Source organism: Sparassis crispa, assembly GCF_003851025.1.
Source record: "Sparassis crispa DNA, contig_000006F, whole genome shotgun sequence".
NCBI classification, from domain to species: Eukaryota; Fungi; Basidiomycota; class Agaricomycetes; order Polyporales; family Sparassidaceae; genus Sparassis; species Sparassis crispa.
Window position 1 is genome coordinate 697094 of NW_020939753.1, and position 22371 is coordinate 719464.

Consider the following 22371-nt stretch of genomic DNA (forward strand, 5'->3'; position numbering starts at 1 on the left):
ATTTCTTCCGGTTGCCTTTCGAAGGGCAGCGTCCTTGTATTTTGCTTTCGGTCCATGGCCCTCACTGCAACTGCACAATCTGCTCTGCCCCACTCTCGCGGTCCGGTGTGGAACGAGGTTATCGTTCCCACTCTTCGCAAACGTCAGTCCTATTGCTCTCTAACGTTTGACTTGCTCTCATGGCTTTCGCGCAGGTCTGAAGGACGAGAGTAAGATATTGGCGAAGCGGATATCAGCCGCTTCCATAGGCTCAGGCGATGACCACTCTTCCGACTACCAATCGAGTGCGTTTTCTACCCCACCCACCCAGTTTTCGCAGTATCAGAGGCCAAGCGCCATACCTCGTCCAAGCCTGCAGCATTCCAGAAATGGAACAGACTCCTCGCAAGCCACACCGTCGCCCCCACAGACCTTCCACCGCGCTCGCACATACTCGCAGCCATACCTCTTCGACGAGTCCGGAGTATTACTTCCTGAACCGACACCGTCGCGGTCGAACTCTCCTATGATCAATGGTACGACCACTCGTATCCCTGTCTCTCGTGGTAGGGCAGGCAGCTCCTCCAGCCACGCACATGGCTCCACGCATGGCAGCATTGGCCGCCCCGAGGGCAGTGGTCATACTTACATAGAATCCTCTGATCTGTATCCAGTCGATGAAAGCCTGCATACCCATTCTACGCGCTCCACTGTCCGCATACCGCCCGCCCAAGGGTCGCGCTTATTTCGCGAACACGCACCGTTTGGTTCCGTCCGCTCGATCGACTATGACCCCCCACGCCTGTCTTCCGACTCCGAAGAGCGCCCATTTGAACATTGGTATCGCGGAGATGTCTCGAGGAACGGCGGCGTTGGTGAGTTGCGCGTCGGGCGGCGCGAAGAGATGCTTGATATTGCGAGCTACGGTCACACGTTCCGCAATGCTTCTTCACGCGCCGCGCTCAGCAGCTATTCTCGCTCAAGATCGAACTCGCGGGGCAGAGACACGGAGTCGCATACAGGGATGCGTTCGCGGGCGGAAGGTGTCGGGGCAACGACGAGGGAGAGCTTCTACCTCGATGAAGACGAGCATACACAGGACATGGATATGGTGCTAGACGAGCAGCCGCTGACGGACCTGGAGAGCGACGGATACGCAGATCAGGAGGAGGTGCTTGATTTGTACAGCGAGCAGGACGTGCTGCCTCACCCCAACGGGACCGTCTCCTCGCCCTCGTTGACGCTGAGTAACGACATCTCTGGACACCGGTACGCGCAGCAGAGTGTTTCGCGAATACCTATGCCCTCGACGCGACACATTTCACCACCTCCCAGGACGCCCACGCCTACGCAAGCTATGCGTAGTATGTCCGAGGCAAGCACCTCGTCAGCCACTTCCACTCCACGCTCGGAGCAACCCTCCCGCATGCAACCCTCTCCGCAAAGCCAAACGCCAGTTAAGTCCGCTCCGTCGACTGCGAAGCGACGCGCGAAGAGTCCTGCGACTCCTGGGTCAGCTACTTCCTCGAAGAAACCGAAGACGAAGCCTCCTCCATCCTCAATGCAGAAAAAACTGCAGCTCAAGGAAGAATACAGGAGATCAGTTGGTGTGTACCCAGCGCCCGACGGCGATAATGTGGTAGATGCTATTCCATCTTGGACCCAGCCCGTGCCTTCTGGGAACTGGGATGATGTCAGTCCTTGTGCTACACGATGTACGTATCTGTATCTGAGCGTCCTTTTTGCACAGGTCGTGCTTCCTGTCGTTGCTCGTAAGAAGGGTCTTGACGGTCACTACGCGACAGCGGATGGAAATCCACGCCCGAAGCCCAAACTTGCTGTATATGAGCCCGTGAGTCACATCTCTCCGATGGTCGCTCGTTATAGTTGTCATCTTGGGGCTGACTGTCATTCAATGAATGTACCCAATGCAGGCACCAGGTACTTTCGGCTATGATCATTCAAAGTATCGGCCCCCAAATGCCAACATGGCACCCCAAGATATTCCCATGGACGAGTTCGGGCAGAAGAAGGAAGTGGAATCTGTTCTGAATCCAGAACCGACACATCAACCCAGTCTGGCACCAAAACCTTCCCCAGAACCAGACAGAGCCCGCCTGCGTCCCTCCCCACCACCGTCCCCTCCCCCCTTCTCCCACTATGCGGAAAACAATGACGAGACTACACTGCACGTCACCCAGTTCCCAAGTCCGCCTCGGCGGAAAGCCAAGGATGGCCGAGCAGACGACGATGGAGGTGCTGGATGTTGTAGGTGCATTGTTATGTGATCTCCGGTGGACCGTCGTTCTTGATTCGTCTTCGTTCTCGTCTCCGAGCATTGCTTTTTTGTACTATGTTTTTTCATCGCCGTGTTGTTCTTGCCCCTTGTCTCCCATCCCCTTCATGATTTATTCACACACCGTCTTCCCCTTTGCATGGCCCTGTCGTCGATACCCTGTGCCTAGGCACCGTCTTTCACTCACTGTGGGCCGTCCACAATTTCCACGGTTGCGCGGTCCTCTCATTGCATGTATCGTTGTGGAACATTGCGTTTCTGTTACATTCGTCCATGGGGTCCATTGCATCGACACTCCGGCCACCGCTCGTTTCCAACACCATACCCTATACATTCTAATACGCTATGATACTCTGCATAAGTAGACGGAATACCACTTTCGCGTTCGTGATACCATAAGCCATGATCCAGATGTCGCAATGGGGAAATACCGGGCTCTGTAATGGACCGGATGGAGCGAGGGAAGTCTATCCTCCATACGGAAAAATCCCGATTCCCTGATGCTCCTTGCACGCGAAAACCACGCGTCGCTATGGCTTCTTTCGCTCACGGCTGGCATGAGCTAGTCACAGCGTATACCACTCTCGACGTAAGGAGGCCGTCCTTGTCCACCCGCACCTCGGGCGTCGTAAATTGAACGTCAACAGTGTACGTCCCGAGGGCGTCCGCATCATCCACTTCTATCCTGGTTTGATTCGCGAAGGTCGCGAGGATATCCCCGTTCTTTGCCCACGTGATCGTGTAGCTCTCTTCTACCTCGACTGCCTCCTCGCGGAATTGGGCAAGCGGAACGAGGTCGAGGCCTAGCGTCCTCTTCCATCTCCCTTCCTCCAGTTTACATCCCGCGTTCAGGCTGTCAATGAGATCCACTCGTTTCAGTAATGAGAGCCAGAGGCCTTCGATGCAGACTTTGCAGAAGTTAGGTGTCGTCACAACCCGCATGAGGCAGTCTTCATTAGTAGGACGGTAGGTTGTCTCGTTCCTCTCCGAGAAGCTGGGGCAGCGTGTTACGAAACGTGTATTCAAGCACAAGCAAAGAGGTCACTCACGTGGGAAAGGCACCGTAATATCCTGGCGTTGCGACAAATCTGACAAGATGCGTTTCAATATATCGGGCGTGCGCAAGACATGAGACCAACGTACTCCGTTTCATCCCCAAACTCCAGAATCTCGGCGCTGCACAGCTGCGCCGTTCCTTCTACGTCTTTGTTTCTGAGGGTAAACTTGAGCTCGTGGACACCCTCACTCAGCGCTCCATTTGGATGCACATCATAGTGCCATCGATCAACGCCAATATCTGGCTGCGGAGCCCACAGGAGATCCTGGCCGTCCAATTCAACCAGGAGGTCACCCATTTGAGGCAATCCCGAGAGGGAAAAGCGGACGAGGTGTCTCGCGTAAGTTCCGGATGAAGAAAAACTGATGCACCATGGAGAGGAGACGTTAAGCATCGTCCACGGATATGCCTGCATTGGCATGATGGATCGTTCAACGCGCGCACTAGTGTGATCATTGTCGTGATCGTGATGGTGGACTGAAATTGAAGAGGCGTTGGTAAGCCAATGAGACCAGGGAATCGCCTTCGATATGTCGTGTGCAGCATTCACCCCAAAGTACGCATAGCCGCCATCGTACTCCTCGCCAACGTCAATAATTGAATGTCCAAGTTCATGGCTGAAATACATGTGCGTCAGACAGAATTCGAAGAAGAGGAGCAAAACCCACCGAAGGACAAGGGCACCATTAGCCAATGAGGGTGTTATCACTCTAATTTCCGGTGAGACTAAGGAAGTGCGCTCACACCAACGATGATACTTACGTGAACTCGCCGCCCAAGCCTGGTCAGATGATGGGTAAGGAAGAGCACCCTGAACACCCATAAAAACACGAACCTCCGTAGAGAGGATCATTCCCTGTCCAACTTCACCTTAGCCCTCGTCTTACACTATCTTCACGCATCGATGAGCTTACCCATCAATATGGGATAGTCGCATCGATCTCCCATGGAGAAACACGCCGCTCGCGCAACGTCCGGTTTGCTGTAGTATACTCCCCGAAGTTCTGTTCCATCCCGGTAGAGACCAAATGTGGTGCTGTGGGCAAGTGATCAATCATTCGCATTGACTACAGAGATCCGTGAACAAAATCACTCTTTCGGCACTCCGCCAGTGCCTATGCCGCTCTACAATGTCACGATTAGTAAGGATCTCGACCATATTAGCATGTACTAATAGCACCTCATTGCTTGGCGAGAAGGCAGCCCAGAAATTTAGCAGCGGTTTGACGGTGTTGAATGTGTGGTTATTTGAGATGTCCATCGCTAAACGCGTCGCATCTGCGATGAACTGATCTTTCTCCTCAACGGTATCTATCGAGAGAGGAATTAGAATTCTGCATTAGAGATACGCCGCATATATCAGTAAGCAAAAAATCTTACGGACATCCGTCGGAAAAGAATACAAGATCGACGCGATTACTGGGATGCCCAGAAGAGAACAGCGGCTCCACTTGTAACGGGGGTGGTGACACCTTTTCCCCAAATCTTCCGGAAGACATAACTATCTGGGCATCACTGTATTTAGAGACGCCTGGAATGTTTGCATCTACAAGCACAACAAGATCCTGAGCTTCTCGTTGTCCACATAAAAGCTGGAATCGAGACCACAAGGTCTCAGGCCTGCGGTCGACGAAGCGCAATCGCTCTTCACCAGAAGTTGTAAGAGCAGTGTCGAGTGTTCCTTTGTCGGAAAGTGTCCTGTAGTTCTGTGTTTCTTTCAGTGCTGCAAAAGAGCATTGCAGGGACTTATGGTCGCGATAAACGACAAGTTCGAAAGGTCGGGTTTTGTCGATGTTAAGAGCAGAGATAAACAAAAATCCTGAAAGAACAGTAGACAGATTTAGAAGAAGTGATACAGTCAAGCTATGGAACATGTTGTCTGCAGGTGCGACCCTACGGTCACTAGCCTGGTCACTCCAACCGCACGATAAGGCGAACGATGTCAGTTACTAAATCGGGAGCTTCGATCACTCCATCACATCACGTGCTCAAGATCCATCTTCCTGCTCAAACGAAATTATTGCCTGCTCTCGGGCCATTGTGGTTCCCCTCCCTCGTGCTGGTCTCCTTCAATAGACATGTCGAAAGCTACATTGATCGACGACCACGTATCTGCGACACAGTCCAAGAAAGCGGTCGATGCGCTGCTCACTCACATGCTGAAGGTGGAAGAAAAGAAAGCCGACAACGAGTTGCTCCCGGGCAAGGAGCAGAATATATGGCTAGTGGTAACGACGAAACAGATGTACCCTGAGAAGAAGCTGAAGCCCTCCAAAATGTACGCACCAATGTCTGCAACTCATTCACCCGATATCTTGACATCCCACTTGTAGTCCACTCGCCCATCCAATAATAGATCCACGGACATCCCCCGTTTGCCTTATCACGAAGGATCCTCAGCGAGAATACAAGGACCTACTCGAGTCTCACAATATTCGCTTCATTTCCCGCGTGGTTGGCATTACCAAACTGAAGGGGAAATTTAAGCCCTTCGAAGCGCGGAGATTACTGCTGAAGGAGAATGGCCTCTTCCTTGCTGACGAGCGGGTGGTACCACTACTCCCGAAGTTATTAGGGAAGATGTTTTTTGAGGCAAAGAAGTAAGCAACTTTTGTCTTTCTTCTACTGCTGTGTCCATATCAATATTTCTTACGTCAAGGCAGCCGATCCCTGTTTGTTTGACAAGGAAAGACCTTAAGGGTGAGCTCGAACGCGCGATATCCTCCACATATTTTCATCAAAATCAGGGAACATGCGTGTGCGTGTTTTTATGCTAATCCCATGTCGGTCTCATCTCACATTATATTTAACAGCTCTATCAAGATTGGCACTCTTTCTCAGAAGCCAGCGCACGTCCTCGAGAATCTGATGATAGCTCTGCCCGCGGTCGTAAAGAACATCAAGGGCTCGTGGGACAACATTCAGAGTTTCCACATCAAAACCAACTCCTCGGCGAGTCTGCCAATATGGACATGCAACTTGGGAAGCGAGGAGGGTAGTCGGTGGGGTGGGTTGATTGTGAGTACTGAGCCAGACGAAGAAAGGGAAGATGCGGAGGGCAAGAAGGTGCGGTCCGTCGAGACGGAGGGCAAAAAGAGAAAACGGGCGCCATTGGAGGAGGAGGAGAGGATGGCGAAGGCGAAGATACGCACGAAGAAGGACCAAGTCGCAGAGCCAGAGAAGGAGCGGGTTACAGCTGCAAAGGGGGTGGAGGGTGAAAAGCCGAAGAAGAAGGCGAAGGTGGACGATCCAGAAGAGGACGAGGATCAGGTCGTCGCAACCACGCTATCATCTACGTTGAAGGAGGTGAGGTTCAAGCGAGGCGTCGAAGGACTTGAAAAGAAGAAGGTGAAGATGGTGAAGGCAAAGCCAGGAACGAAGAGTGCGAAGGCTGCTGTCCTCGGCAAAAGAAAGGTTTAACTTCTCTTGCTACGTATTGAATCCCATCCCCCGTTATGACAATTCAGTGTGGAGACCTCTATCCCGGATGATACCGCCTGCACGACATTCCAGAACTCTGTCTGCCACAGAGTAAAGGTACCTCTTTTTTCGTGTGCGACTCCCCAAAGCAGCGACGTGTAAATCTGACGGAATGGTGTTGACATGGCATTGGCATCGTCGAGAGTCAGATCTTCAGAAGTACTGTCAATGAACAGTGACTATTTCTACGCGCCAAGACCGCTGCATGCATGGGCGCGTAATTTATTCCGGACAATGATAAGTAATCTCAGCGACTCACGTCCAACTCACGTCCATCGCAGGGCCGTAGTTCACACCGACCTTTACTACATCCTTGACATGTTATAGTCTGGACAACCTCCATTCCAGCTGCAGCTTCGTCGGCCACTATGGTCGGCTTTATCACGGCCATCGTGGCAGTCTTTCAACCACGATGGACGACCACTCACCGGTGCAATGCACATGTTTTTTGAATTGGTCAGCAATTTCTCTCCTGAGCGTGAATGAGGGACGTCATCCCAAACAATCCCATTATTCAGCCGCATGATTCGGTGCGCTCCAACACCAACACCAACACCGCGACCTGCATCTCCTGTCACCACCACTGCTACTGCAGAGCGTTCGAGTCGTTGATTGTTCAACGTTCAGCTTCTAGTTGTCACGATTTGAGTGATCGTAGTTCAGATGCGTGCAGTTCTTATCAGGGAGGAGAAGGGTCCTTTGGAGAATCTCTACCTAGGAGAAACCACAAGGCCTTCTCCCAAACAAGGAGAAGTACTTGTGAAGGTGGGTTTGGGTCTCTGGTATAGAGTGTCGCGTTGCTGAGATCCTGCGCCCCCTGGATAGATCAAGGCATTTGGTGTCAACCGTATGGATATCCTGCAGCGAGAGGGCAAGTATGCGCTTCCCGCAGATGCCTCAAAGATTCTCGGTGTGGAATTCTCAGGACACGTGGTTGAAGTCGGCCGCGACGTGGCCGAATGGAAGGAGGGTGACGAAGTGTTCGGTCTTACCAGCGGTGTTCGTGCGATATCATGCCAGTATGAAACAGAAGATACTGATGCAGCGGTTTGGTCCGACATCAGGGTGCTTATGCAGAGTACATCGTTGTTCTTCCGGCCAACCTGTTGAGGAAGTCCCCCAGTCTGACGTGGGAGGAAGCTGCTAGTATTCCGGAGAACTTCCTCACAGGTGAGCGACAAAGCGCTCACAGCTCTACCTGCTGTTGATCGTCATTTTGCATAGCTTTCCAGGCCCTCGTTGTGATAGCCGAAGTGAGAAGGGGCGATGATGTACTTATTCACGCCGGAGCCTCCGGTGTCGGAGTGGCTGCTATCCAGCTTGCGCGTCTGTACGGCGCGTCAGTCTCTTGAGCTTCGATCTTGTGAAGCTGGAGATTACTGACCTTCATCTTTAGTAACACAGTTACGGCGACCGCCTCGACCAAAGAGAAGCTCGATTGGCTCATTTCCATGCCAAATGGTGCGACACATTCCATCAATTACAAGTCGCGAGATTTTGCCGCAGCGGTCAAAAAGATCACCAACGGCAAAGGAGTTGATGTGATCATAGATGCTGTTGGTCAAAGCCATTGGCACAAAAATATCGATGCTCTTGCTGTGGATGGCAGAATGACACTGTTGGGCTTGTTGAGCGGTCAGTATCAGATGTCCTGATTTTTGAAGTTGACCTTATTGTCCGTACACACTCAGGTGGTGAAGTGCCCTCCTTCAACCTTGCACCAATCTTGTTCAAGCGGCTGAAGATTGAAGGTTCCACACTGCGATCTCGAAGCCCGGACTATCAGGCCAAGCTCATTTCACGGTACGTAGTTACTTCAGGGCAAGGGGCAATTTCTATGTTGTTGTAAATCCACAACATGATCATCCAGGTTCAAAGATGAAGTGTTGGGTTTCCTCACGGGCAGTGCTGGTGAGGGCGCATTGCGGACGTACATTCACAAGGTAGTACATCCGTCATTGACAGGCGTTGTTGGTTACTGATAAGAGAATCTTCTGCAAAAGGTTTATCCCTGGACGGAGATTCAGGCAGCTCACCGTGAGATGGAGGCCAACAAGAACAGGTCAGTAGCTGAGCGCTCCGTAGTCGTGGGCATATGTGCGTCGTTCTATGCTGACACCACGTGCGGTTTGTAGCGGGAAGATCATTGCTGAGGTGGTATAATTGAAGAAACGCCTGAAGAAGCTTTCGCATATGTATTCTACCACTGCCACACGTCTGGAGTGTTCGCTTGCGACCTCAGTAATGTACGTCCAGACCATGCGACAAAGAAGAGGACATTCACTTGTTCTCTTTCCCAATCATGGACATGTCTTGCGCCAGCGTCAAATCGGATCTTCGCACTTCCACCAAAATTGATCGGATTTTTGAGTGGAGCCTGAGCTCCAAGGGAATGCATGGGAGCGCAAAGCGCGGCAACAATTGTTCTCCTTCCATTATAGTGGAGAAGGTTTGCCCCAGTGGACCCTGTTGGAACGATGGTATGCCCCCCCGGTCCGGTTGATTGTTCCGGCCATCGTGCAAAATAATCGCCAAGGACCCTGGAGAGGCACCATAAGGGTTCCGACTCGGAGAACCAGACGTCTTCTCCGCGTTCTCCACCGACTGAGGATCGGCGATTTTGACCTTCGGTGTAAATAGACATCAGTTCGCAACTCACGGGCATGAAAATGCTCGTCGTGCTTGTTCGAGTACAGCGAAAATGGTACAAGCTATAATTGAACGTACTCATGTGTCTAGGCAGGAACAAAGCTTCCACCATGTGCTCGGCATTGGTATAATAGTCCACTCGCGTGAAGATCAGGCATACACAGCCCGCTCAGGTACGGCGTCGCAACATATTACGATTGTACTTACTTGTGGACAGGAGAAACCACTGTGTCAACGCCTGTGCTCGTCGATGCTATCGACTTACAAGGCCTTCCAAATCTGTCCTGAGGATCACCGGCCGGCGGACGACAGACATGCGACAGATTGATGAGCCGCGTAATGGTTGACTTGGTGGGCCTAGAGTCATATCAGCGCAGGATCTATTAACATACTCTGTTGTCCGCTGTCCATCCAGGATGCAGTAAGGATCGCAGTCAGGGGAATGCACCGCCACCTGTTCTTTTCCCGTCTTGAGTCATGATGCATGATTGGTCACGCTGATATTCTCCTTACTCTCCGAGTCACCGTGTTCCGGCTGACCCCTTCTGTGCTGATGCTTGATTGTCGCTTTGACAAGCACCTTAATCTGCGCGGAACATGTTCCCCCTTAGAGCTGGATTAGTGGAGGCTCTCCTGAGCTTCGCAACTGGAACGATGAGCTAGTGTGAGTGAGTGAGTCAAAGAATTTTATTCTCTGCGGCTGCCTGTGGTTCGAAGTCTGCAAAAGTTTGGTCATGAGGCGACGTACCAAGGCCACAGTTGGAGACACTGCTTCTACGCTGCAGATGTACTGCATGGATAATATATGGGTGAGCTTTGAGGAAGTAGACTTGTCGCGGTAGCTACTAGTGCCAAATCTCGATATATGTCCGCAACCGGACCCGTGGCGGTTATGGGCGCTCGTCAGCGCGACGTTGTTTGTATCATACCCACTGTGGTGCAAGGTTTCAGATTTCTCCAGAGTTTCACAGATCTGTTCCACATTGAATCGTGAGGCTGTGCATTGAAAACATCAGTATGTACAGCGTGCAGTCGAAACATTGACTTGCAGCTGACTGTCTCAAAGGTTCCTCTAGCAAGGCATCATCGCAGGGGAAATTCGCTATCATCATCAGGAAGGACCAGCGCTAGAAGCACTGTCCGAACGGAGCACAGGTAAGCGCACGTAACAATTCCCAGGTCCCTGGAATACCAGTGCACTGGTCTCTGCGAGTAATGCGATACTGGTACTATCTCGATCCATGACTCCAGCCGCACAAACTTCCCCGCTGGTACTGCGCGTTGCTGCCAATTGAATCGGCGGCTACGCGGCGTCAAGAACCATCCAACGATAATACCTTCGTCAGCGGGCGACTGCGACGGGCTATAAGAAGGCTTCTTCGGATGCCTCTAACCTCATCTTCGCCATAACCAACACTCCACACTCTTGACACTCCCCTTAGTAGTGTCTCTGCGAGTCACCCTCAGTCGTCTACCGACTTTGCTTATACTCCACACTCATCCTCATCTCTTCTCGCATCGAGCACCATGCAGTCGCCTTCCGTCTACCCCATGTCTTTCAACGCCTCTAACACCACCTCGAAGCCATCATCATCATCATCCAGCTCTTCTCAGAGCGTCATACGTGCCACTGCTAGCTCGTCCGGCCCTGTGTTCTTCTGAAGGACACTCGCCGTTCCTCGTCGCTTCGCGACTAATGACGGAGAGTCACACGAGATGCGCAGCATCATAGTCTATGTCGGGCGACGTTTCTGGGGGATCACTGCAAACGCGTCGCACGCGTACCACCAATAATATTCATGGTGTCGATGGGGACGGGCTAGAGGCTTATGGATGATGGTCGGGGAGCAACTATGGTGCACTCGGGCTTCGAAGCATAGATTCCGAGATCTAGAGTTTTGCGCCTCATAGAGTAATATTTAGTAGCTGGTAACTTATAGTCTCATACGGTAATATTCGTATCTCAAACATCTGTAGTCGTCTTCATAATCTCATATAGCCACAGTTATATTTTCTATCATCGTACGAACTGTCCGATGATATTTTGGGACACAAAATCGGACTGTGGTTGTTGTGTGAGACAAATCAGTCAAAGAACAGGACAAAAAGTAATATAATGCGTGCAGAACGGCACTTTCTCAAGTCCTCAAGGAAATATTGTGCGGCAAGAAAAAATGTGCTCCGAGCCATCCTCGAAGGCCTACCGCTGATGGACGTTAATGTGAGCAGGCAGATTTTGGCCGCGCAGCTGGGAAAGATCATACAATTATTCAGGAAGGACGTACCAATTGAGGTGGCCTATTCTAGTCAAATATTCAAGTACGTTATGATGCCGATTAACGAGCTCACAACGAACTGTAGGAACACTCGCCTTCTATATGACGCACTCCGAGCTATGCACGGCACGGTCCTGCAGATCGCAACATGCCGATATATCGGAGTTGTGGGTCTCAGACGCGGGATGGCGGTTGGCTCCATGCCAGGAAGCTTCCAGAACGTAAGTACAGTCTTCTCCCGCGTAAGCAGACGACCGTGAATCCGAGCAGGGCAATGGACAAGATTCATGGGCGTTGATTAGCCGGGAATGTAGCGATCAGCGCAGATCTCTTCGACATTTTGACATGAATGAACCTTGCCCACTTGTGTCGAAAGCTCCCACCGACAGATACTTACACGAGTGCCGCAAAGTAGAAATCGGCGTGCTGAAGCACAAAAAATCAGAGTGTACCAACTTCCGAGGAGGACCGTGCTGGGCTCTGCTACCTTGTCACGGTAAGCCTCTACACGAAGAAAGAGCACTCACTGCTCCTCAGCACTCATATCACCACACTGCTGCTCTTCCTCCGACGACAACATCACCTAGGATAAGGTACAGAGGTAAACCTCCGATTCGGATGTCCGAGTAGGCTGTTCAAATTGTTGTAGCGGGTACCTGTCCGCCCTTTCCACCACAGGAGAACATGGACCTCGTAGATGGTGATTTTGGGCCTTTTCTAGCGCATATAATCAAAAACGGGGAGGTGTCGAGAGACTCGAGCTTCGAGTACCGCATTCTGCAGATGCGCTTCAGCAGAACGAGATCGCCCTGTATGATAGCCCCCTACATTCTTTGGAAACAAAACATATCGTCTGCATACATATAACGATCCACCCGAGGGCGGGGAATGATGGCTGTTCGAGACGGTGAACATTGACCACGATGACCTTTTACGGCCAAGTTTATTGTAGCCACAGAGTATTTGGATGTGTTTGCCGGTGGCAGTCGCTACCTGGAACTGATGGAAATAAACGCCAACAGCTTTCATCGTCTCCTCCTCCTTCTCCTCGTCGTTTGCGTCGAGCTCCTCGTTGTCTTCGTCGCCTTCGTCCTTCGCTAGACCGGCAGGTTCCGCTGGTCTTGTCTAGACCAACGTTGCACGCCCCGTAGAACGTGCCGTTTGCTTCTAGCCAGTATCATCGACTCGACGTCGCTTTGTCAAACCTTTGTATTGTCTCTTAACATGTCTACTCTTCACCCTCCGAGCCCCAGCCCTTCTCCTGGTCCTGTTGGCAACGCCAATGGGAGGTCTCCCAGTTTCCGTGCCTCCATGGGTCCTTCTTCTGTCCGCCCCTCGGTGGCTACTCAAGGATTGCCTGCTTCGCCCCGTCCTGGCGGTGTATCTGGCGCTGGAAGGCCGACAAGTGAGCTCTTGGGCAGTGCTGGTATGTTCCAGACTCCCGAAGGTGGTTATCGTTCCTCAAGTTCTTTGTCTTTGTCACTAACAACATCCTTATAGCCGAAGCTATCGACCAGTGGTTCGAGACCTTCCAAAACTACGAAGTAACGCTGGTGCGCAAGATATATGCTTACCATTTTTGTCGTTTACTGACACGCCCGTGTAGGAAGAAATGGCTGCTGCCTCTTTAGACGTTAACTTCAAGGAAGAACTGAGTGCCATAGAGCAATGTGAGTCCCAGTTATTATTATCGCAATGGTCGTCTTTTCCGACGTCGCTACTCTGCGTCATTCAACTTGCTGCGTTGGAGTAGCAACGGATGACCTGAGTCATGCCTGTCCGAGCATATTGGAAAGTCGTGTGTGACCCTGACAATTGGGGAGGGATCGCAGAGGCGCTTCCTGTAGGCATCAGCTGTCATCGCTGGCGGTTGACAGTTGTGATGGCATGGGTTGTTTGTTATTTATTTCCTGCTTTATGTTGTCTAAATCTTCTACTTGAATGCTAATGAATGTATTTTGTCAGGGTTCAAGGTTTTATCGGAAGCCGAGCGCACAGCCGCTCTTTACAGTCTTTTGCAACATTCTACTCAAGTTCAAATCAGATTTTTCATCACCGTCCTTCAGCAGATGGCCAGAGCTGATCCCATCACGGCTCTTCTGAGCCCTGCAATGGGTAGTAAGTTTCGGTGATATTGCTGTGTCAGAAGATGTGCTGATTCGTTTCTTCTTTAGGTTCGATGCAGAGTCAGATGGAGGCTAAATTGGCAAGCATGAACCTGAAATCGCCTGCTCTGAAGTCTGGCCTGCCTGCGTCACCGACGGCGCGTAACTTCTCAGCGAATAGGCCGTCTTTGGGTATGGAGGCAGGCGTAAACGGATTCCTCTCCCCTGATAGTGCTCACGATCCTGCGACCACCTTGGCTCAACAGCGCGCTAAACTTAAGGCGTCCAACGCTTCTCACCGCATCTCTGCACCGGTGTTGAGCACCACGATGGGTGCAGACAGCCGAACGTGGGGATCGGTCTCAAACTCGTTGGCTCAGGTAGACGAGCGCGCATCGTCTCCTGCGCAGGAGATCTCCATCCCTGTGTCAAATGGCAATGTTGCGTCGCGTCCCAAGAGCACTGACTTCTCTGGTGCCGCGAATGCGTTCAAGTCTCCCAGAGTTGGAGGCGAGCCGGATGGGCTCTCGCCCATGGTTGGGGATAGCTGGGCAAGCATGGTGAACACCCCTCTCATGCCCATGTTCAAGGATACTCGCAACGCGAATCAGAGCCTTGACGCAGCTGCCGCCAAACTCAATGACTGGACAGCCACCGGTGGCGGAGTACCCCTAATCGCAGATCCCCCGAAGAAGTTTAATCGCCTTTCGAAGGGCAGCACGGGTCTTAATAACGACGCTCAAAACAACGGTGTTTATGGGGAAGATGGAAACCCTGTTGGCCCAGGTGGTGCGCAGCAGCATAGTCAGCGCAACGGCCTCAGGAATGCCAGCGGGGCTGGCAATTTGAACGCATTCGGCGGCGCAGGCGGCTGGAACGGTACTCGTAGCCCCGCGCTTTCGAACAACTCGAACAGGTTCGTCGACGAGACCAATTTGAATGGGCTGGGTATTCCAGGATTTGGCATGGGGATGGGCAGCCCTGGACTTGGGATCCCAGGAGCAGGTGGTTTGAATATGGCCGCATTCGCAGCGGCGGGCATGCCGCTCAGCCCCTTCGGCAACATGTTCAACATGTCTAACCTGGCCGCCATGGGTCTCACTCCGGAGCAGATGCTCGCGATGCAGATGGCTGCTGCCGGCCAACTTGGACAGCCCGGCCTCGGCGCATTTGGGATGGGCATGCATGCACAGAACTCCCCTGGGTCCCGCAGCGGACGTGGGATGGGCAACATGCGCTCCCCTGGAAAGTCGCCGAGTGTGCGCGACTCGAAGAAGGATGAGGAGGAGGTGGACCCGAAGCTTCTCGAGGACGTGCCGGCTTGGCTGCGCAGCTTGCGGCTGCACAAATATACGCCCAACTTTGAGGGCATGACGTGGAAGGAGATGGCGATGATGGACGAGGCTGCGCTCGAAGAGAAGGGTGTCGCGGCCCTGGGGGCTCGGAGGAAGATGCTGAAGACGTTCGAAGTAGTGCGCAAGAAGATGGGTCTCGAGGCCCCTGCAAGCGCCACTCTCACCTCTGCGACTTAATTTCATCGTGCTGGTCGGTGACGATGGCGTACAAATTGGTTCAACGGTTCGGACCACATTGCGGCGGCTCAAAATGCTCGATACTCTTCTTGAGAACATCCCATTCATTTCACATGGTTCATTTTGGCTTTGACTCTAAGCTCTCGCAAGTATACATGACAAGAATTATCCTCGTCGAGTATACTGCGGCTTGAAATGGAGGGCCTTCCGTTACTCTGTAGGTGTGTGTAAAGTTATAATATGTCGGATGTACCCAGATTATCTATTATTCCCTCCCCTCTGGCTTCGGTTGGAGATGGCGGTAAACCGTGATGCATGAGCAGACACAATGTAAACCCTTCAAAGGGAGTAAAAATCATTGTTGATGTACCACCCTACGCGCACAATAGAAAGTAACTGTGAGAGTAGGATATCCGTAAACATGCAAGAAGAGCGGTGGTAAAAAGAAACAATGGCACGCCCGTAAGAAATTTAGTTGGTGGACTGCCTTCATCACTAAGCGTACAACATAAGTGAACTTTGATCTTCAAGGGAAGCGAAGACATGGAGCTCAACATTAAAAGTGGAGCTCACGAAAGGAATACACATAAGCATAATGGGCGTTCAGGCGCTCAAGCAGAGCCGGCTAGTCCAGCAAGCTCCCTGGCCTTGCCAGTTCTTCGTTCCACATCACCAAACCATTTGAGTGCAGTCTCGGACCTCTTTTCCAAGTCCTCCGCGCCTTGCACCTCACGCGTCTTCTCGTCCATTGTCGAGCGGAAACGATCCTTCATGTCGTATGAAGCGAGCCTGAGGACCTTCCTGGTCTCCCTGTTCACCCGCAAGACGTTGACGTCTACGAACGTGCCGGCCTCCAGACCCTCATTCTTCTTAAGAAGCGAGGCTCTGATCCGGCGACCAACTGTCTTCGGGATCGAGTTGGGGAGCTCGAGGATGTAGTAGACCGTCAGACCGATGGCAGTCGCGCCGATAACGGGAGCAGCCCAGGTGCGGACCGTCTCATTCTCAAACATGTCCCATACACGGACGGCGCCCTCGATGATACCACGCGCTCCAAGGACCTTTCCACCAACCACGGTCAACGCGCCCATACCGACAGAAGCGATGCCCAAAGTGCTGATAGGGCGCTCCTCATCGTCTTCGCCCTTGCCATCGCCGAAGTGTACCCAAAACTCGTGTTGCACGTCGAACAGGTCGAACAACGTCGTCTCCAGCATGTCAGGGCGTTGCGCGAGACCAATACCCAACCCGAGCGTGCCGCCGGCAACGACAGCGCCCGATAAGCCCTGGGACTTTCTGCGCACGTTCTTGCCTTTGGCCTGGTTGGCAAACATCGCTTGCGGGAGGAAAACTCTGTTCCACGGAGCGACGCCCTCTGGCAGATGCTTCTCGCTAAGCTGCTTGATCTGGTCAACGGCGTTGGTCGTTGTGACTCGCGCTTCGTCCTCTGCAAGCTTGACTGCGAGGTCGAGACTATTCAGCAACGCCTTCCTGACCGCCCTGGAGTAGTCCCAGATTCCAAGCAATCCAGGGTAAGAAGGCATGTGAAGACCGGACGCAGTGACGCCCAATTCGCCCTGACCAACGAGGTCCAGTGCATCTGTAAGAACGAGCTTCGTCCGAGCACCAGCACTGGACGCTCCTTCCTCTTCCACGGACTCAAGAGCCTCCTCTAGTGCCTCCCGACCACTCTGCATCTTCTCCAATACAGGGCGGGACTTAGTCAAGTCATCCTTGGCACGTTCGAACTCAGCCTGGGCAACAATTGCGTTTGCTCCCACCAGTAGATCGACGTCGGAAAGAAGGTGATTAAGATACGTCGACGCGGGCATGAGCTTAGACTTGGAACGCTTCACAAGAACGAATGAACGCAGCGACGACTCAAGCGTCTCGAATGACGGGGCGCCGTTCTGGAAGGCCGTAGCGGAGTCGACGAAGTGAACCAGGTCGTCTGCGTCCTTGTAAGTGGAGGGGCTCAGCTGCTTGATCTGCTCCAACACGAGACGCTTGCACTTGGCCTTATCGCGAATGTGCTCGTACTTGTTCACCACGATAAATACGTAGGCCTTCTCCTTGCTCGCGTTCGTGAGAAACTCTTTGGCTGAGAGCGTGAAGTGGTTTTCGGCCGAGACGACGAACACGACGACGTCAATTTCCTCCTGTCTGGCGAAGACAGCGGTCGTATCCACCAGGTCGCGGTTCAAACCCGGTGCGTCGATGAGAGAGATGTCGACGACGCCATTGGAGATCAGCGACTCGGAAGGCTCGCGCGTATCGGCGACGTAAATTTTGAGTACCTGCTCCACGTGCTCGTTCGCAGATACGATGGAGTCAAGGTCAGACAGGAAAGCGCGAGTGAAGGTCGACTCGTCATCAATCTTGTATGGCACACCGGCCTTCAAAATGTGTACCTCCTCCTTTCCGTTGTTCTCCAACGCGGCATCATGAACCTCGCAGAAGGCTGATGTGCAAGGCTGCTGATCAACCGGCATAATCTCCCGGCGTAGCAGTGCGTTAACGAATGTTGACTTTCCGGCGTTGAGGTCACCGGTGACGAGCACCTTTGACGAGGTGTCCTCGACGCGCAGGCGGAGCTTGTCGATGTGTGCGACGGCTGTGCTGATGCGCTCGTCCAGTAGATTCGCGATTGACGACTTTTCTAGCTGCGAGACAAGAGCGGCAGGCGAACTCGACGATCCGTGGGCGCCCAGCTTGAGGTCGAGACGGAAGACGTGGAAATCTGCAGCATTCGATACTGGGATGAGTCGTTCCGTATCATCCGACCCCTCCACATCTGCATCGTCCTCTGCGTCGGCGATGGACGCGAGGGTGACCGAGCGGGTCATGCCCTTCCTCGCAGGATTGACGACGACGTCCGCTTGAAAAGAGGGGTCGTCAGGGAACGAGAGTGAACGGCGCAAGCTCTTGCGGCTCTTGAGCTTGGACGGCTCAGCCCTTTCCGCCCCTGGATGCTCGTGCAGCTGTGGATATCGGACGGGCCATGACTTGTTGAATGTGCGGAGATCACCCAGGACGGTTTTGGTGTAATCTATTGCGTTGAGCAAGCTGAACGCGTCGAAGTAAGCTTCCTATCGCCTGTATGCGATGCGGGAATGGTGCACACCTATCTTTGCGTTCAACGTATGCCTCCTGGATATCCTCGGAGTGCTTTGGCGCGCTCTCAGTCACTGGCACCGGCAGCTGCGTGCGTGCAGACGAAGGAAAATACGACACAGACATGTCGAATTCGTTCGCTGACTAGAAAAAGGTAGATAGCTGACGAAAGAGCCAGCCAGTCGTCGCCGTCGCCGTCGTTGTCGTCGTTGGGGGATTAGAGGAGGAAAGTTAGACGACCGTCACTCACGGTCTTCCCCGACTGACTAATATTTTGGAATATTTAGTTATTTCCTTTCTGACAACTTCTTATTGAGCCACCGATAACGGTTGTTTCTCCGGATCCACTTCGAAGACGGACTCATCAGTGACATCAGCAATTCAGCATGGCGTCCGGCGTGCAGCGCGTTTTTATTCCTTGCTCCACCCAAATACCGCTGGAGGACACAAGGGTGATACTGGGTTCGACTCTTGACGTCCTTCGTGCACTTCGACATTCAGTACTTTCCTCTTCAAATTGGCTCTCCTGGCCCTGTTCCTTGATTTGTGCCTGCAGTCCTGTCAGCGTCTGGTGTATAAAGGTTCTGCTACTTTTTTCTTCCCCACAGTGTCAGACTGCTCCAGCACTCTGCAATACCCCGCATCGACATGGTCCCCTCGCTTTTGCTGTCTGTTGTGATCTTGCTTTGGTCCTGCCTCGTCCATGCGCAGTATGCGATGGTCAGGGAGTATGTTGGCTCTACATTTTTTAATGGCTGGAATTTCTACAACAACTGTAAGTCGTCATCTGCATAGAAAGAGTCTCGTGTCACGCGTGCTATGACCTACAGACGACAATTTGACCAGCGGGAACGCAGAGTTAGTCTATTTCGCGCAGGAACATCCGTGCAGCTGTCTTACGCGTATCCCTTAGATTCGTCAGCGCGAGTACAGCGTCTAAGGACAACCTCGCATATGTGAACAGCGCCGGGAATGCTGTTATGAGAGTAGACAACACTACTACCATTAGCTCATTCGGACAAGATCGTAATAGCATTCGTATATCGACACAAGACGAGTTCACCGTCGGCAGCTTGTGGATCACCGATATGGTGCACGTTCCTTATGGGGTATAATAGTTCGTATTTATATGTTGCAAGATAACACGTCTCATGAGACCGTCCTAGTGCTCTGTGTGGCCCGCGTTCTGGTCTTCAGCTAGGGCATGGCCGTCCGGAGGAGAGGCAGGTGGTTCAAATCATTAGCTATCCACATAAACTGACGAGTTGATTGCATAGATCGATGTCTTCGAAGGTGTCAACCAGGTTACCATGAATCAGATGGCCCTCCATACCGCTACTGTACGTTTTGGACGTCAGTATATCACTTGAAAGGATCTGACTCGCGCGAACGTCAGGGTTGCTCGCACTCCTCGTCGGCTGTGCAGTCTAGCACGTTGGTTAACTCGACGGATTGCTCAACTGCTGTCAACGGCAACCAAGGCTGTGTGGTGACGAACCCGACTCCTAGTTCGTACGGTGCAGGTAATGAAAATGACCGCTTGTCCCGTGACACGCTAATTATTATATACAGATTTTGCACAGAACGGTGGCGGCATGTTTGTGACCGAATTCGCGACAGACGGAATCTCGTGAGTTATCGCAAAGTAATTGCGCCATGTCGTTAATGCTGGATAATCGTAGTATATGGTTCTTCAATGTAGGTACACGAGATCAATAAGAAGAGCTCTACTAATCACCGGTTTCTAGCGGTCATCCATTCCCCAGGTACTACAAGGCAATGTCAGCACCGTGAACACATCTTCGTTGGGAATTCCCGTGGCGAACTGGCCGTCAAGTTCATGCGACATCGAGACCTTCTTCAATCCGCAACAGTTGGTCTTCGACATCACGCTCTGTGGAGGTGAGACATCATGCTACTACTCTTATTTTCTACTGTGAATCTCCCTGCAGATTACGCGGGGAACACCGAAGTTTTCGCTGAAACCTGCGACGGCATCTGCTACGACAACTACGTCATGGGCACTGGTTCGAACTACGCAACGGCGTATTTCGAGGTGCAGTACGTTAGGGTCTATGGCCTGCCGGATAAAAATACGGTCATCTTGTCGTCAGGTACTCGGCGCTCCACGTCGCTGCGTTCGCTCGCCGTCTTCGCGTCAGTCGTTGGCGCCTTGCTGTCGGTTATTTTTGCTCTCTGAGGCGTATACCAGCTGCACGTCGCTTAGACAGCTCACAATATATCTGTCATCGGACTTCCTGACAGAATATTTCCCCTACTTCATAGATCTACAGCTGTAACTTATACCTTCGTGTACTTACAAAAGTAGTACCAGTCGCACCCGCAGACAGGACAGGACATTCTAGTACACTAGAATAATGTTCTACTTAGTACTCCCTGTTCTTTGATGGGCATACCGGCACCAATGCTTGTTCATCGGATGGTTGCTCGGGAACTGTGACTGTAGCCGTATGATTGCTTACATCGATACTGAGATAACGATGGGTAGGCCCGGACTCAGTAGATATGCTGGCGATTCTGAGTCAGGGCTGCTCCCAATTGCAACCGTCCATGGCTCCCGTAGAACTGTCCGATTTGAGCACGCTCTTCGGGGTAGATGGGCTCGTAGCGGTGGTGACCGGTGGGGCAACTGGTGCGTCGCGCCGTCGCGGTCCAGTGATTGGCGCGAGCGTTTTAGCACGATGCGATCTCGGACTGATCATCCCTCACATCCACTAACATGTATTATGTTGGGCAGGGATTGGATTAATGATCGCAACCGCTCTCGAGAGCAATGGGGCAATCGTGTATATCGTGTCCCGGAACCAGGAGAATCTTGATAGGGCAGTGCGGGAGCATAGCGTGAGTTTCCCGCCGGACGCGTTTTTACCCTACTGCCCGATCACGATCGAATAACTGAACCGCTTTCATGTGCGTGCACAGCACCGCGGAAACCTCATCGCGTTGCAAGGCGACGTCACGGATCGCGAGTCGCTCAAGGCAGTCACAGAGACTATCCAGGCACGGCACGGGTATGTGAACCTGCTCATCAACAATGCGGGGATCGTGCGTAACGTGCTCCCGACTCCACTGCCCCCTCCGGCTCCAGGGGCAACCACGGACGTGGATGGGATCGTGGCGTTGCAGGACTTACTGTGGAACGCGGGCACGCCTGAAGACTTCGACACGACGTTCCGCGTGAACACAACTGCGGCTTTTTACTGCAGCGTCGCGTTCCTTCGGCTGCTGCACGCAGCAAACCTGAGGACGAGCACGTCGCAGGGCGGGACGAGCCAGGTAATCACAATTTCTAGTGGTGCGTCATTCAGGAAGGACGGCCACACGAGCGTGTCGTATTCGCTCAGCAAAATAGCGGTCACACATCTCGGGAAGTCTCTTGCACATATGCTCAAGGACTGGAACATCCGGAGCAACGTCATTGCCCCGGGTCTTTTCCCTTCTGGTTTGTGTTGATCTCCCTCAAACACTGCATTGACGCGTTGAACTTCATGCTGCGCCAGATATGACAACAAATGTGACGGAGGAAACTGTAAAGAGAATGGTGCCCGCAGGTAGAATGGGTGATATCAACGACATCGGTGGTCTGGTGCTCTTCCTTGCGAGCAAGGTCGGTGTCGCTATCGTTGATACTCACATGAGATGCTGAAACCTGGTAATCCCGTATGAACTGCAGGCAGGATCGTATGTCAACGGAGTCGCGCACATTATCGACGGAGGAAGGCTTACGCTGTTCCCTTCTGTCTACTGAGCTAACAACTACACCGCGAGACGTAGACCCTATGTCCGAGTATTGGATATATTAAAGGTCTGTGCAAGATGCTGTAAAGTTGATAATTATGGGGTCGAAGAGATACACCACACA

General features: G+C 52.4%; 8 protein-coding genes across 8 annotated transcripts; 6 read left to right on the forward strand and 2 right to left on the reverse strand.

The window, feature by feature from the left end:
* Positions 1-54: 54 nt before the first annotated feature.
* SCP_0702610 (hypothetical protein) lies at positions 55-2267 on the forward strand (the record flags this gene model as incomplete). Its single annotated transcript, XM_027760187.1, has 4 exons — positions 55-142; positions 195-1672; positions 1730-1831; positions 1914-2267. 4 exons carry the CDS (start codon positions 55-57, stop codon positions 2265-2267), a joined length of 2022 nt encoding a protein of 673 aa, XP_027615988.1.
* A 554-nt stretch (positions 2268-2821) lies between these two features.
* On the reverse strand, positions 2822-4831 carry SCP_0702620 (hypothetical protein; the record flags this gene model as incomplete). Its single annotated transcript, XM_027760188.1, has 10 exons — positions 2822-3269; positions 3325-3363; positions 3419-3949; positions 4001-4042; positions 4095-4113; positions 4168-4188; positions 4247-4368; positions 4426-4457; positions 4513-4643; positions 4717-4831. The coding sequence occupies 10 exons, from the start codon at positions 4829-4831 to the stop codon at positions 2822-2824; spliced, it is 1500 nt and encodes a 499-aa protein (XP_027615989.1).
* A 579-nt stretch (positions 4832-5410) lies between these two features.
* On the forward strand, positions 5411-6752 carry SCP_0702630 (Putative ribosome biogenesis protein; the record flags this gene model as incomplete). Its single annotated transcript, XM_027760189.1, has 4 exons — positions 5411-5610; positions 5666-5932; positions 5992-6090; positions 6146-6752. The coding sequence occupies 4 exons, from the start codon at positions 5411-5413 to the stop codon at positions 6750-6752; spliced, it is 1173 nt and encodes a 390-aa protein (XP_027615990.1).
* Positions 6753-7475: 723 nt separating this feature from the next.
* Positions 7476-8975, forward strand: SCP_0702640 (Probable quinone; the record flags this gene model as incomplete). The annotated part of the gene is made up of 9 exons (XM_027760190.1): positions 7476-7577; positions 7638-7811; positions 7877-7982; positions 8037-8151; positions 8209-8447; positions 8504-8615; positions 8683-8755; positions 8816-8874; positions 8948-8975. The coding sequence occupies 9 exons, from the start codon at positions 7476-7478 to the stop codon at positions 8973-8975; spliced, it is 1008 nt and encodes a 335-aa protein (XP_027615991.1).
* Positions 8976-12961: 3986 nt separating this feature from the next.
* On the forward strand, positions 12962-15374 carry SCP_0702650 (predicted protein; the record flags this gene model as incomplete). The annotated part of the gene is made up of 5 exons (XM_027760191.1): positions 12962-13184; positions 13238-13290; positions 13344-13407; positions 13703-13855; positions 13912-15374. The coding sequence occupies 5 exons, from the start codon at positions 12962-12964 to the stop codon at positions 15372-15374; spliced, it is 1956 nt and encodes a 651-aa protein (XP_027615992.1).
* Positions 15375-15985: 611 nt separating this feature from the next.
* On the reverse strand, positions 15986-18614 carry SCP_0702660 (Transmembrane GTPase fzo1; the record flags this gene model as incomplete). The annotated part of the gene is made up of 2 exons (XM_027760192.1): positions 15986-18440; positions 18499-18614. The coding sequence occupies 2 exons, from the start codon at positions 18612-18614 to the stop codon at positions 15986-15988; spliced, it is 2571 nt and encodes an 856-aa protein (XP_027615993.1).
* Positions 18615-19136: 522 nt separating this feature from the next.
* SCP_0702670 (Probable glycosidase) lies at positions 19137-20688 on the forward strand (the record flags this gene model as incomplete). The annotated part of the gene is made up of 10 exons (XM_027760193.1): positions 19137-19263; positions 19319-19346; positions 19402-19597; positions 19655-19711; positions 19766-19828; positions 19885-20011; positions 20061-20118; positions 20171-20186; positions 20237-20390; positions 20441-20688. The coding sequence occupies 10 exons, from the start codon at positions 19137-19139 to the stop codon at positions 20686-20688; spliced, it is 1074 nt and encodes a 357-aa protein (XP_027615994.1).
* Positions 20689-21059: 371 nt separating this feature from the next.
* Positions 21060-22257, forward strand: SCP_0702680 (hypothetical protein; the record flags this gene model as incomplete). Its single annotated transcript, XM_027760194.1, has 5 exons — positions 21060-21141; positions 21247-21350; positions 21432-21951; positions 22010-22116; positions 22183-22257. The coding sequence occupies 5 exons, from the start codon at positions 21060-21062 to the stop codon at positions 22255-22257; spliced, it is 888 nt and encodes a 295-aa protein (XP_027615995.1).
* Between the last annotated feature and the right edge of the window lie 114 nt (positions 22258-22371).